The sequence below is a fragment of the Nomascus leucogenys genome, chromosome 8 (genome assembly GCF_006542625.1).
Source record: "Nomascus leucogenys isolate Asia chromosome 8, Asia_NLE_v1, whole genome shotgun sequence".
In the NCBI taxonomy this organism is placed as follows: Eukaryota; Metazoa; Chordata; class Mammalia; order Primates; family Hylobatidae; genus Nomascus; species Nomascus leucogenys.
This window is the reverse complement of record NC_044388.1, coordinates 12,110,623-12,126,598: the sequence shown is the minus strand read 5'-3', so window position 1 is coordinate 12,126,598 and position 15,976 is coordinate 12,110,623. Positions and strand designations below refer to the sequence as shown.

The following is a 15,976-nucleotide window of genomic DNA, read 5'->3' as shown; positions in this document are numbered from 1 at the left end:
GGATCACGAGGTCAGGAGTTCGAGACCAGCCTGGCCAACATAGTGAAACCCTGTCTCTACTAAAAATACAAAATATTAGCTGGGCATGGTGGTACATGCCTGTAGTCCCAGCTACTTGGGAGGCTGAGGCAGGAGAATCGCTTGAACCCAGGAGGCAGAGGTTGCGGTGAGCCAAGATAGTGCCATTGCACTCCAGCCTGGGCAACAGAGCAAGACTCCGTCTCAAAAAAAAAAAAAAAAAAAAAAAGAGTGGGGCTGGGTGCGGCGGTTCACATCTGCATTTCTTAGCACTTTGGGATTAATATAGAATATATTACGAATTCCGAGTAATTATTTTTCAGGTAGCATTCAGTTAATATTTTTGTGCTAAGTTCACTGAAACTTCATTTTTTGACCTAAATTTTGATAAAAGAATGTATTCATCAGGTTGTCTGTTACTGAGACTTCTATGAAATAATGTGGTGGAAGAAATGGCATTTGATGAAACTGATCAAACACCATGTACCAAATTGAACATGAAGATTAAAACAAGCTGATATTCATGCTTTAAATGTTGTCTGTCAAAAAAAGAAAAAATGAATAAATAAAACAAGCTGATACCTGCTTAGAAAGCACTTTCATGTGCCCCACACTTCCCCGGCAGTATGCTTCAAGGATGACACCAAATTGTACTGAGACAGCAGGAATGTGCACTTCTGACCTGCAGAAAGTTAATGATATCCGAACAGTTTGTTTATCAAACACTTCAGATCACCGAATAAATACTGACTTCTTTATTCTATAAAAAATAAACTTATGACAGCAAAGTCATTGTGTGCATTATTATTATTATTTCCTTCCTCCCTTCCTTCCTTTTTTGAGATAGTCTCACTCTGTTGGCCAGGCTGGTGTGCACTGGTGTGATCTCGGCTCACTGCAACCTCCACCCACCAGGTTCAAGCTTGCCAAAAATAAAAACGTGTAGCTAGATGTCACCAGGTGACTAGGTTCTAGCCAACGGGATGCAAGATGAAGTGATGTGCACAAAAAATGAGTCCTGGACTTAGAAGGAAATGCTGGTCCCTCCCCTTCCCTCCCCTCCCCATTTCTGGCTCGAATGTGGATGGGGTGGCCAGCCCCTTCATACTTGCGATTCTCCTGCCTCAGCCTCCCGAGTAGCTGGGATTACAGGCATGCGCCACCATGCCTGGCTAATTTTGCATTTTTAGTAGAGACAGGGTTTTGCCATGTGGCCAGGCTGGTCTAAACTCCTGGCCTCAAGTGATCCACCTGCCTTGGCCTCCCAAAGTGCTTGGAACAGGCATGAGCCACCACGCCTGGCTATTTTGTGCATAATTATTAGTGACATGGGTCAACTTTCCAATTTGTTAAACTTCAAAGTTCAAAAGCTATGATACTCTATAATTAGTTAATACTTCAAAGTTCAAAAGCTATGATATTCTACAATTAGTTAATACTTCAAAGTTCAAAAGCTATGATATTCTATAATTAGTTAATACTTCAAAGTTCAAAAGCTATGATATTCTATAATTAGTTAATTCTTTATTCCAAGAAATCTAAAATGTGTACATCTTACCTGATTTGCTTTTGTAGGGGTAAGGCAATCTTACCAATTTAAAGACAATAGGCTGAAACAGGTATCTGTGAAATCTGACTGGTATTGAATAATTGACTAATGCCCTGATTAGCATCTATTCCAATTTTTTTCTTACTTAAAAAGTGATGTACATATTTGAAAAAGGAAGGAACACTTATTTTGTTATTCCCTGAGGGGTTTAAAAACTAAGACTGAATGAATGAGAAAAGACAAGTTAAAAATAAGAAAAGGTTCTAGAACAACACAAGGAAGTAAAAAAAGAGTGGAAAAAAATATATGAATAAGAAAACCATATTCAGAAATAAAACTAAAATTAAGAGCACAACATTATGGAGCTTATTGCCTTTGAGAAGCTCGGCAAAGAAAAGAAAAAAGAAGAAAAGAATAAAAAGAGGCCGGGCGCGGTGGCTCACGCTTGTAATCCCAGCACTTTGGGAGGCCAAGGCGGGCGGATCACGAGGTCAGGAGATCGAGACCACGGTGAAACCCCGTCTCTACTAAAAATACAAAAAAAAATTAGCCGGGCGTGGTGGCGGGCGCCTGTAGTCCCAGCTACTCGGAGAGGCTGAGGCAGGAGAATGGCATGAACCCGGGAGGCGGAGCTTGCAGTGAGCCAAGATTGCGCCACTGCACTCTAGCCTGGGTGACAGAGCGAGACTCCGTCTCAAAAAAAAAAAAAAAAAAAAAGAATAAAAAGAAAAGAAAAGGAAGGAAGGAAGCTTGAAGGAAGGAAGGAAGGAAGGAGAAAGAGAGAAAGAAAGAAAAAAGGTAGTTTTTTTTTCTGACAAGCATTAGTTTCAGTACTATGAAGTCCAGATTGGGAGGGAAAAAAATGTCTGAGTACAGAGTCAGAAATGAGAAATCTATTAATACAATTTCCTTAGAAAACAAAAGAATAACTTTAGTTCTCATTCCTGATTTTACTCTTATATGAACTTGGTGAAGTAAGGTTCGTGTATTTCTGGAAATTACCTACTTAATAAAGAAATTGAATAAAATTGCTGTCATTATAGTAAACCTTTACCTTCACTCAATAACACTAGTAATGACAGTACCACCCACAACTTTCTAGAAGAAATAAATAGGTCTGCATGGAGCCCAAATATATTAAGACAATAAGTACATTTTACTGGAAAATAGCAATACATTATTAATTTCAGTTAAAAATCAAGCAGGTAGACAACACACACACACAAAAAAAGGAAGAAATAAAGAAGAAATCAAGCAGGCATGGAGGGACACATAAGGGTCTTGGATAACTGAATTACTTTGTCAAATCATGAAAATCAAGAGTGCTGGTATCAAGAAATAGGAGAAGGCGCCAAAACCATATAAATGTTATAAATGGTTCAGAAAAAAACTTAAGCAGCTATTTTTCTATTAAATATATTATGCTGGTTTATAGTTACTAAAGCACATGGTGGGCTCAAATTAAAATATAAAAGACTTACCTAAGATGCCAAAATAGAAACTGCCCTATCCTCCGATTACCAAGTGCTCTTTCTAATAGGAATCTAGAGAGGGCACAATCAAGAAAAGGCTCATATTTTAAAACTTGCACCAGTTGTAAAAGATACTGAGAAAGTTCTTCATCACTGAAAGAAACAAAAGACACAGTGAGTAACCAAACAACCTGTGCCAGAAAAAGATCCCTTCCTATCAAACTATCAAATGTGAACTTGTTGAAACACAATGGTTCTTTTGGGTCAAGCTTGTTACATGCTTGCCTTCACTGTACCACTGTTACAATATCACAAAAAAAGCTGAAGATTTCAGATGGGGAAAGGGGAGTGAAGAGGGTCAAAGAACAGATACTAGAGATACTTTAATCAAATGAATTAGATTGTGATATGGTATGGCTTTTGTCCCTACCCAATTCTCACCTCGAATTATAATCCCTGTAATTCCCACGTGTTAAAGGAGCATCCTGGTGGGAGGTGACTGAATCAATGTGGCCCTCCATGCTATTCTCATGACAGTGAGTGAGTTCTCATAAGATCTGATGGCTTAATAAGAGGTGGTTTCCCCTGCTCTTTCCCTTTTCCTGCGACCTTGTGAAGATGGTACTTGCTTCTCCTTCGCCTTCTACCATAATTTTAAGTTTTGTGAGGCCTCCCTAGCCATGTGGAACTGTGAGTCAATTAAACATCTTTCCTTCATAAATTACCCAGTCTCAGGTATTTCTTTATAATGGTGTGAAAATGGACTACTACAGATTGTTAAAATTCATGACTGTATTTTCAGTCAGCTGAGAGTTACCAAAAATATTAGGTACTTTAATACTGATTTCTGATCATGCTAAAAAATTTGTGCTTAGTAAAACAATCATTTTTAAAATAAAAATTCCATCAGTACTTTCACAATTTATTTTCCTTTGCTGTCATTAGGGTTAAGTAAGTCGTCCCAGATAACCAATGTACAATTAAAATCTTAACTTCAAATAGTTTGAAGGATGAGAAAGTGCATACATTTATAAGTGCGAATTGATCATTGAAATAATATAACAGATAACATTGTAATTAACTGAGTTCAATTAATTAAGATTAGTGGTTCTCTTATTTTGTGTCAATCTCCAAACCATTCACCTGTAAACACACTCCCATCAGAGGCAATTCCAGCAGTATAAGGTATGAAGCCCAAGTGCCCCAAGTGCTCCACTTACTCTCCATAGTCTTGGGTAATAAATGGTTAAGGAATTAGTAGTCTAAGGCAGATATCTGGGACTGAAACCCAGGGCACTATATACTAAAACCAAAAACTCATAACCAGAAAATTTCACAATAGAAAAACCACCAGAATTAGCTACACGGAATACACGGATCACCGCAATCTCCTCAGAGGGATCAATGTGTTTAAGAAAAACACTTGGCTCAGCCCAAGGAGAACCAGGTGGCCCCTCCACAAGAGATCTCCAATGCAAACTTAAGGAGATGGTGAAGCAACTGGGAATTCATTTTTTAAAACTACCTATAACACAATTTTGATTAGGTTTATTGTAAAATTCATGCCCATTATATAACCTATAAATAGTGTAAAAAATAGAAAGTATAGGAAGTTGTTTCCTCTTCTCTCACACTTCTAATTTCACTCCCCAGAAGTAAGCACTATTGGTGAGTCTGTGTAATTTCTTTTGGCTATTACACAGCTTAAAACATACACGATTTTAAAAAGAAAAAAGGATCATAGTATCCACACTATTTTGTGGGCTTTTATTTTTCAACAACCATAAAGTACATAAGCCTCATTTTTGAACCTAGAAAGAAAATGGATAAACTTCATTGTCTGAGACAGTCATTTCTTCAGTGAATCTCATAGATTCTCACAAATGCACCACCCAAGGGAGACTGTACAAACTGTTCACTGAAGCATTATTTATAATAGGGAAATGTGGAGAAACTTAAATATTCCTTAATAGGGAATGAATTAAATAAGATATATCCCTATGACAGAATATTACACAGTAGTGAAAGGAATAAATGACATTTAAACATAATGGGAGAGACTAACCTCAAAAACCTGATGTTGAATTTTTATTTTTATTTATTTATGTATTTGTATTTTATTTTTTGAGACAGGGTCTCACTCTGTCACCCAGGCTGGAGTGTAGTGGCACCATCTCAGCTCCTGCAACTTCCGCCTCCAGGGCTCAAGTGATCCTCCTACCTCAGCCGCCCAAGTAGCTGGGACCACAGGTGTGCACCTCCACGCCCAGCTAGTGTCTCTGTATTTTTGGTAGAGATGGGGCTTAACCGTGTTGCCAAGGCTGGTCTCAAACTCCTGGGCTTATCAATCTGCCTGCATTTGTCTCCCAAAGTGATGGGATTATAGGTGTGAGCCACCACGCCTGGCTGAATTTTTTTTTTTTTTTGGAGACGGAGTCTCGCTCTGTCGACCAGGCTGGAGTGCAGTGGTACAATCTCGGCCCACTGGAACCTCTGCCTCCTGGGTTCAAGTGATTCTTCTGCCTCAGCCTCCTGAGTAGCTGGGATTACAGGCACTGGCCACCACGCCTGGCTAATTTTTTGTATTTTTAGTAGAGATGGGGTTTCACCATGTTGGCCAGGCTGGTCTCAAACTCCTGACCTCAAGTGATCTGCCTGCCTCAGCCTCCCAAAGTGCAGGGATTACAGGCATAAGCCATTACACCCAGCTGTCTGGCCGAATTTTTAAAAAGCATGATATAAACTAATGCATATGGCAAGACACATTTGTGTAATAACAATTCCATGTCTATATTTTCACAGATATATATGAAACAGAAAAATGTGATATAGAAGCATACACACCAAATTCATGATAATGTTTGCCTCTGGGAAGGAAGAGAAGTAATCAAAACTGGATAAGGAAACTATGAGGACTTCAACTTTAACTGTAATGTATTTGCTTAAAATATGTATATATTTTTTAACCCATGACAAAAATTAACATTTCTTAATTCTGGAGGGTGGACAGACTGTGTGAAGAAAAGAGGTAACACAGCAGGCTTGGCTGCTATCCTCTAACAAGCCTGCTTATAGGATTGGCCCATGGCTAGCATCTGGGAATTAAGATTTCAGAAGGATTCCCACTACCCTCCTAATTGATAAGAGCGGCTCACTGCACCTAAACTATTTGTGTAAACAATGGTTTAAGTTGTATATCCACTTTACTGCTGGGAGTATAGAAATCTGGTACATACTAGGCAGAGGGTGCTTATGTGATAGCTGCCAGTAAAAACCGTGGCCACCAAGTCTCTAACAAGCTTCCCTTGCAGACTTATATTATCACAACTCACTCCTGATAGAATTAAAAGTGTTCGGGGTGAATTCACTGGAAAAGAACTCTTACAAGCTTATGTATGCCTGTTTTCCTCATGACTTCACCCCATCAATCTTTTTCCCTCTTTAAATTTTGCTCTGTATCCTTTTGCTGCAATAAATTATATCTGTAAGTGACTATGTGCTGAGTTCTGAGTCCTCCTAGTGAGTCATCAAACCTGAGGGTGATCTTGAAGACCTTCTGACCCAGTACGCTTTTGTTTTTTTTTTTCTAGTATAAACTTTCAGTTGGGGAGGCGGCAGGAGTACATGAACAAATGCTTTGAATTGTGAATAATTCTGAGCCCTTTTCTTTCTTATGAGACATCAAGGAGACACCCTCATCCCAAACCCACCCAAGTTATTCCTTGCCCCAAAGAAAACCACCTGCAGAAGATACCTCATCTGTCGCAGGCAGCCTACAGCATATTCTCGAACATACTGGTCTGGATAGTTGAAATCCAGAAGCTCTAGGGCCTCCCGGGGGGGCAGTTTAGGCCAAATCTGAAGCAGCGCCTGAAGCTGTTTAAAAAATGAAACTGGTTCAGAAATAATGGGGGACAAAAGTAACCTAATTTTCCTTGACACACAGAAGCACCGAGATAGGTCAAAAGAAGGCAAAGCACACTTTTAATTATCGATGTCTCAAATTAACAGGAATGCCTCCATTCCTGTTAATAGAGACTAATAAAGATTGTCTTTGTTGTTTAAACATTCTATAGATTAAGTTTGAAAAGCTATGAAGTACTTACCCCCAAATAAATTTTATGGGTGAGAGAGAAAAAAATGTTGAATTTGTAGCCTTCCTAAAGCTCAACTCCATCTGATAAAATCTTATTCCTTAGTATTTAATTTCTCTCATTGGATTTTCCTGGGTATCATGTAAGTACCACTGACATCAATGTCATGGAAGGTATATGATATGTATGCAAAATCAGTGCTATAAAACTATGGCAAACAGATGGCAGTGATTAGACGATTTTCTTTCAGTTGATTGCTCAAAGTCATACTGGGAGAGGTGGCCTGCAAGCTTGTTGGCTATCTTGTGGATGTTAAGTTTGATTCTCAGACCAATTAAGCTTTGAGAATTCAATAAAAACCATTTATATTTTATTATTTAATTCTACAAGTTATTCAATCTATCATTAATTATGGCAAGCCCTCCCCCAAAAGTCAACAATATCTAAATGAGTATCTACCAGCTAAGTTAAAAGGCATTTTCTCATATCAAGCAAAAGTAAATAAAAGTTAACTAATTTTTTAAAAATTAGCTTAATTTTTTCAGTTGTTTTACATTTGAAAAATATTTTTGGGAAAAAACACTTTTGAATGATTTTTTAAAATTTAATTACTCTATTATTAGCATATATTTATATAAATTGTTAACTTTTTTTTGAGACAGTTTCACTCTTGTTGCTCAGGATGGAGTACAATAGTGCAATCTTGGCTCACTACAACCTCTCCTTCCTGGATTCAAGCCTCCTCCCGGATTCTCCTGCCTCAGCCTCCCGAGTAGCTGGGATTATAGGCTCCTGCCACCATGCCCAGCTAATTTTTTGTATTTTTTTTTTTTTTTGAGATGGGGTTTCACCATGTTGGCCAAGCTGGTCTCGAACTCCTGACCTCAGGTGATCCACCCGCCTTGGCCTCCCAGAGTTCTGGGATTACAGGCGTGAGCCATTGCACTCAGCATAAATTGTTAACTTATATATGTAATTTGATATATTAGAATTCACCTATGTGAATAAATTACATAGTTACTTAGCAAATACAGTGAAATGCCTAGTAATTTTTAAATTTTAACTTTTTTTTTTTTTTTGTAAGAGACAGGGTCTCATTCTGTTGTCCAGCCTGGAGTGCAGTGGCACCATCATAGCTCACTGCAGCCTTGAACTCCTGGGTGCAAGCGATCCTCCCAACTCAGCCTCCTGAGTAGCTAGGACTACAGGAACACGCCACCATGCCCAGCTAATTTTATTTCATTTATTTATTTTTGTAGAGATAGGGTCTCGCTATGTTGCTGGTCTCAAATTCCTAGACTCAAGTGATCTTCCTGCCTCTGCTTCCCAAAGTGCTGGGATTGCAGGCTTGAGCCACCATACCCAGCCTAAATTTTAACTTTAAACTTAAGTTTTATTTAGCTATTCTTAACCCTATATTGAATAAAGCTAGCTCTTTTTTTATGTATAAAGCACAGATACACATACGTACATGAACAGATGTACCAGGTATCTACGGAATCAAACTCTCATGGGTTACTGGGGAGAAAAGGGTCTATAAAAGCTCCTAAGGGTATAGTGATGAAAACAGGTTGAGAAATACTGATAAAGACATAAAGCACCAACCTCATCCCCACTTTTTCTCACTAATAGAACCCCCCTCCTTGCTTTGCCGAAGGTCCTAATGGACCGGCAGTCTTCTTTATGGGCAGAAGAGTTCGGAAGAGACCATTTCCTGAGGTTTTGAAATAGCAGTAATAAAAAAAACTCCTCATATCTCCAGCTAATACTTGGAATACACTGCCCATAAATAACACTGAAAAGGAGAGATAAGATTATGTAATTCTAGAGGTTCAGCAATGTTGTGGTTAAAAACAACTCTACCATTGGAAAGTAATGACTTTGGTAAGATTATTTATAATTATTAACAATTAAATCATGTAAGTGTAAAATTAAATAAATTGCCAAAACTCACCAAATCTCTCTATAAGACAGCTTTTAAGAGTACAGCAAGAAATTTTTTCCATTGTGATTCTAATGAAATAATAATATGATGCATTTCTTAGATATGCACTCATCGCTAGACACTATCCAAAAGAAACAGGCAAATGTGTCAAGTAAAAAAATGCTTAGATCTTGTTTTCCATTACTGAAGGTTCATGGAAAACGAATCCTGAATTTAGATAATACATCAGTGGCTAGAAGACAATAACTATTCTACAGCAATTAAAATAAAATAGTTCCTCTTCAGTCTGATTTGGTCTAAGATGGAAACAAGTTTAATCGAGGTACACACAACAATATAATTATATAACATGTCTCCAAAGATTGATTTATTTATTTAATTATTTGAGACAGGGTCTCCCTCTGTCACCCAGGCTAGAATACAATGGCACAATCTTGGCTCACTGCAACCTCAGCCTCCTGGGCTCAAATGATCCTCCTGTCCCAACCTCCCGAGTAGCTGGAACAGGCGTGGGCCACCATGTCTGGTTAATTTTTGTATTTGTTGTAGAGACAAGGTTTTGCCATGTTGCCCAGGCTGGTCTTAAATTGCTGAACTGGTCTCAACCTCCTGATCTGCCCACCTCAGCCTCCCAAAGTGCTGGGATTACAGACATGAGCCACAGACCCCGGCCATTTTATTTTTTTGAGACAAGGTCTCACTCTATTGCCCAGGGTAGAGTGCAATGGCATTTGGTTCACTGCAGCCTCAACCTCCCAGATTCAAACAATCCTCCCATTTCAGCCTCTCAAGTAGCAAGGAATGCAGGCACATGCCAGCATGTCCAGCTAATGTTTGTATTTTTTGTAGAGATGGGGTTTCACCATGTTGCCCAGGCTGGTCTGGAACTCCTGAGCTCAAGCGATCCACCTGCTTTGGCCTCCCAAAGTGCTGGGATTAGAGGTGTGTGCTACCATGCCTGGCTCCAAAGATCTTTAGACACTAAAAGTAAACACAAAAGAAATCCTTTCTACACTTAAATTGAGAAGTGAAACAATAAAACGAAAGATTTTTAAAATGCATATAATTAAGATAAATCTGTATTTCTTCACTCAATTTTTAGTCACTATAGATTTACTAAGACTACATACTAGAGAGATTCATTGAACTTAAATAAGTAACATGAAAAAATTTGGTTATTTTAGTAGACCAAATTTATTTGTTCTGATTAAAAAAACCATTTCAAAGGTCTTTCTGTTGAGCACTGGTGGGTTGTTTGAACTGAATGCCAGTGCCTTTTGGCAGGGTCTTGAAAATTAAATCAGGGAACTAAAATTTGGTGGTTTTTTGAAGCAAAATGGTCTTTTTTCTATTCTGCTAAAACGCATACATTCAGCAATACTGGACAACTGAAATGAATGTTAAAATTGACCTGAATGATATATTATCAAAATATTATTCTCTGTAATAGATGTAATTTTCAAACAATGGACATTCATTCTAGAACAGGCATTGCAAAGAATCTAAAAGATTTAAAACTCTGGAGTTCACTGATGAAGCTGGTAGAAGGTACCCACGTCTTAGAAAGTGGTTTTGCTAGATAATTGTCCCAAGATCAATGTTTCAATTGTATTTGGTGAAAGGTATGGCAATCCTACCCAAAATCTGAGATTTTTAAATTCTGGAAATGTTCTGGTCCATTACTTGTAGTATAAGAGTTTACAACCTCAAAATTTCTCCTGCTTAAATTATCCTATCTATGAAAATATACCTATGAGAAAAGGATACTTTATGTGAATCCAACCAAGTACCATACACCCAAAAAAAGTTACAGAAACGATCTTTTGTTACCTGAGCAACATCCTCAAGTTTATTCCACTTGATTGACAGCAGTAATTTTGGCAGCGATTGTGGGAAAATCTCTCGGCAGTCTTGTCGTAAAGTCCAAATAAGATCCATCTCATTTTCACACAGTTGAGACAAGGGATCCCTGTCCAAGATTTCTTTCAATACAGGAAGAAACTTTTTTCCACCTCGACTCTAAAAAAGTAAAATGCTCATTATAGAATTTAATTGTGCAAACACCATGGCAAACATTCAGTAAATTTATATACATTTATATATAATAAATGAACCTAAGTATGTGAGACACAAAAATATAATTCCATTAAAAAAAAGGCAGATCCTTTAATAATTTCTAAGCTAAGGATGAAGAGATTCTCAAAGCAGTTTCTAAAAATCTAAAAATGTAAACTGTGTAAACACTGGGTGGCAGTATTGCTTTTTGGATAAAAATCCAAGTCAGGCCAGGCAAGGTGGCTCACGCCTGTAATCCCAACACTTTGGGAGGCCAATGTGGGTGGACTGCCTTTGCTCAGGAGTTTGAGACTAGCCTGGGAAACATGGTGAAAATCTGTCTTTACAAAAAATACAAAATACAAAAAACAACAACAACAACAAAAATTAGCCAGGTGTAGTGGTGCATGCCTGTAGTCCCAGGTACTCAGGAGGCTGAGGCAGGAGAATCACTTGAGCCTGGGAGGCAGAGGCTGCAGTGAGCCGAGATTGTACCACTGCATTTCAGCCTGGGTGACAGAGCAAGACCCTGTCTCAAAAACAAACAAACAAACGAACAAACAAACAAAAACCCACAACCAAGTCATTTACTATTTGAACTGAGTTTCTTTAATTTTCAAATTCTATAAACAAAAAACCAAAGATGACCTAAACATACGAGGTTAAAAACAAAAGTAACGCCTTCTTGGCTTGTGCCTTGACTCAAAGGTCTAAAATCTCCTTAGATTATGAATCAAATGTTGGCTAAAACTAAACATGGAAAAAATACAGTTCTCTCATTTTCCTTCCCAATGCCTACAAGAAAATATACTAAAAAAAGAATATAGCCCATGTTATTTTGGATCCAGACTCTCTGAATTCCACTAACATTAAAAGAAAGAGGTGTGCTTCCCCATGCTTACATTAAAATTATACCACCTTAATCAAAACAGATTTTCCCTAAAAATCTCTTTCCAAAATTATCTGAGAAGATCCTGTAAGGATTTATACTCTAATATTATTTTATACCTGACAGTATTTTAACTGGGATTTCATATGAACTTGAAAATAAATAGAATTATTGTATTACTAGTTTCAAAAGTAATACAATTCAAAATAGCATACGGCTAGAATAAAAAAGAATGGAAATACTAAATATAATTTTATTAAGTAAGAGAAGTGACTTTTGGACATTGTCCTTCAGGGAGACACATTACTGAGAAGACGACAGACCAAAGACAAATCATAACCAAAGTTGTTTAACTTTGTTAAATTAAGTTGAAAGTTTAAGCTTTCCTAAGTTGAAAGTTTAAGAGTTAAATATTTTGTTATAATACAAAGAAAGATTAAGTTAATACTTGTATTCTCTTCAGTTTGTCCAGTTGTTAGTGGAGATTTAAATATTTACTTACTTTCTTGTCATCACAATGGCAATAAACACATGCATGAAAATGCGTGAGAAACTGAAAACTCTATGAGTCTTTCTAGCGCATTCCTCCCAATGTGACCAAAGTGTAGGGTAGAATGGCTGGAAATTGTATCTAAGAAGGGGAAAAAGGATCGTTTGCCACTATCTTGTAGACTGGGTGGAGAGAAACTAAGCTGATGAACAAGTACCAATTGGCCAATAAACAGTTCTGATCTTCTGTCTACAGCCTTCCTGACATAACTGTAATGTTTTATATTTAAAACCCTTCCCTGGCTCTGCCATTGTCTACAGAATAAAATTCAAGATAGTCTCAAAGGATATAAGGACCTCAAAAACATGGCCTCATACTTTTCCAGTTGCTCTAAATCTCACAAATTATACTCTAATATTAATAATTCCATAAGATTTTACTGTATCCTCTACTGCATACTGCAATGATCCTTATTAGCATTTTTAAAAAATATATTGTTCATTCTACTTTTCATGCTCTCAAACGATAAACTCATCTCAAAATGGAAATGATATCTTCTTCCCATGTATATCCCTAGTACAGAGCAGACAATATATAAACTGAATATAAAAAATGAAAACAAGGCCAGGCGCAGTGGCTCACGCCTGTAATCCCAGCACTTTGGGAGGCCAAGGCGGGTGGATCACCTAAGGTCAGGAGTTCGAAACCAGCCTGGCCAACATGGTAAAACCCTGTCTCTACTAAAAATACAAAAATTAGCCGGGCATGGTGGCAGGCGCCTGTAATCCCAGCTACTTGGGAGGCTGAAGCAGGAGAATCACTTGAACCCGGGAGCAGAGGTTACAGTGAGCCGAGATCGTGCCATTGCACTCCAGCCTGGGGGACAAGAGCAAGACTTCGTCTCAAAAAAAAATAATAATAATAATAATAATTTAAAAAATTAAAACAAATTTCTCATTAACATATTTACATTAAAATTCTGAATCAAGCTATATCCTATTACAATAAATAACTCATATAGGCTTAAATAACTAAACAAAACAGACTAGAAGATAATTCACAAATTCTCTATAATAGGTATCTTTGGGAAGCATTTAAAAGTTACATCTAGAATAAAGGTTCCTGAAAAACACAAATAAGCTAATCGTTAAGAGACCAATTTTCTGATTAGCATATCACTCAGGTTAAGTAGACAGAAAAAGGCAGGCAGGCAGAGAGACAGGCAAGCAGGCACACATACATATGTGTTCTAGGTGTTTTGCCTAAATCTCTTATTTATTCTAGTTATTGAGGATATCAATATATGACTTCTGTCCAGTATCTAAAAATATTAGCTACCTGGGAATAATTGACATAAAAGTTGGTAAGATAGGAAAATTACCAGACCCTGGAAAACTAAGTCAAAGGAAGTATGCTACATGCCCTCATGGTCATTGAAATGAAATGGAGAGTGAAATACACTCCATTTCATTTTCTTTAAGTAGAAATTAACACGCTGTGTCAAACCCAAGGAATCTCTTGCATAGTATCCGCCACTGACAAAGACACAAAGAAATATTATCTTCTCAAACATCAACTTTACAGGTTAGGGTTATGAGTCAAACACTCTTGTTTCCCTTAGGATTTCATTACAGATTCATCTTCCATTATGTTAGAAAAGGGTTTTGTTTGTTTGTATTTTGAGACAGGGTCTCTCTCTATCACCCAGGCTGCAGTGCAGTCGCACAATCTGGCTCACTGCAGCTTCAACCTCCTGGACTTAAGCGATCCTCCCACCTCAGCCTTTTGTGTAGCTGGGACCACAGACGAGCACCACCACATCAAGCTCATTTTTAAATTTTTTGTAGAGATGGGGTTTCTCCATGCTGCCCAGGTTGGTCTCGAACTCTTGAGCTCAAGCAATCCACCTGCCTCAGCCTTCCAAAGTGTTGGGATTACAGGCATGAGCCACTGTGTCTGACCATAAAAAGTTTTATAAATTTTTTATAACTTTATTCCTATAAGATAATAATTTTTCCAAATGTTCTGTACTCTCTTTCAAATATCAACATTGAAAAAATATAAAAAACACGAAAAGCTTCTGTTCTAACAAGCTGAAGAATTCCAAGTTTTAATAAATTAAAGAGGATGCATTCTACCATATCTTCTTTAAGATAGCCAAAGATGAATCAAATAAGTAAACTCCAAATTCTTGGGATCTTGTAAGTAGGCAGATAGGTTCACTGTACTAAAGAAAATAAACATAAAAAGACTAATAAACACAAAAAGACCTAATTATAGTGGTTTTATATTTACAGATTCAACCTACAAAGGGTGCATAACTGGGTTTCACTAAAAAATGATGTCATTAGCCAGGCATGTTGGCTCATGCCTGTAATCCCAGCACTTTAGGAGGATGAGGCAGGCAGATCATGAGGTCAAGAGATTGAGACCATCCTGGCCAACATGGTGAAAACCCCATCTCTACCAAAAATACAAAAATTAGCTGGGCACGGTGGTGCACACCTGTAATCCCAACTACTTGGGAGGCTGAGGCAGGAGAATCACTTGAACCTGGGAGGTGGAGGTTGCAGTGAGCCAAGATCGCGCCACTGTACTCCAGCAACAGAGCGAGACTCTGTCTCAGAAAAAATAAAAAGATGTCATCAGAATTTGAAAATGAAACTCCTAGCCAAACCTGTTACTGCAAACAACACAGAATGTAAATTGTTCATGTCAGAGAAAGGCAGACAGCTGTTATGTTCAAAAAGCTAGCAAAAAGCTAGCAGGCTGAGTATAATTTGGTGGATCCAAATTAGACCTCTACAGACTACTGTAAGTAAATACCCTGAAGACCTAGGAATAAGCTAAGTAGGGAGAGCAGGGGAGCTGCATAATTGTACTGTTTGTATTACTGAGGTATGAAAAGCACAACGTTGAATAATGCCAAGGTAAAAACTACCAAAAAGCCTAAAAAAACACAAAATATTAGATTATTTTATAAAACAACAAAAATCAGTAATGAAAAATTATACTGTACAGTATAACTGAAGAACTTAAATACATGTTCAAATGCTTGTACCAAAATAAAAGTAGTAAAAAGCAATGAAAAATCACAACCCTATTTTCTACTGTATTTTAAAAATCACAAACACACATATTATAATAATGATTACTGACCAAAATAAAACAAACGTCTTGCTATAAGCACATGGGAAAACACAAACAAAAACAAAAACCTATGATTCCTTTCCCTTCCCTATGGAAGGCCACAAACTCATCTGTCATCTTCACAAGGGCTGGAGATTCAGATGGCATGTTAACAGTGTGCTTGCTGGGGACAGACAGTTGAGTTAATGAAGTGTTGCCCAGACATACAGACTTGACCAACACAAAGCAGTCAGGGATAATGAGGTGGAGACTACAAAGACAGTTATAAGACTAGAAGACTGATTACAAACAGGGGATTGAGCAAATAAGTAAAT

General features: G+C 37.6%; 1 protein-coding gene across 3 annotated transcripts in view; it reads right to left on the bottom strand.

The window, feature by feature from the left end:
• PIK3CB (phosphatidylinositol-4,5-bisphosphate 3-kinase catalytic subunit beta) overlaps nt 1-15,976 on the bottom strand; it is a 187,632-nt gene that overhangs the window by 33,237 nt on the left and 138,419 nt on the right. For all 3 annotated transcript variants that reach the window (XM_030816749.1, XM_030816751.1, XM_030816752.1), the window contains 4 exons: nt 10,909-11,097; nt 6,794-6,915; nt 3,049-3,192; nt 601-700 (listed from right to left, as the gene is read on the bottom strand). In XM_030816749.1, coding sequence (XP_030672609.1) covers nt 601-700; nt 3,049-3,192; nt 6,794-6,915; nt 10,909-11,097 — 555 coding nt within the window. The remainder of the gene's footprint in view (nt 1-600; nt 701-3,048; nt 3,193-6,793; nt 6,916-10,908; nt 11,098-15,976) is intronic.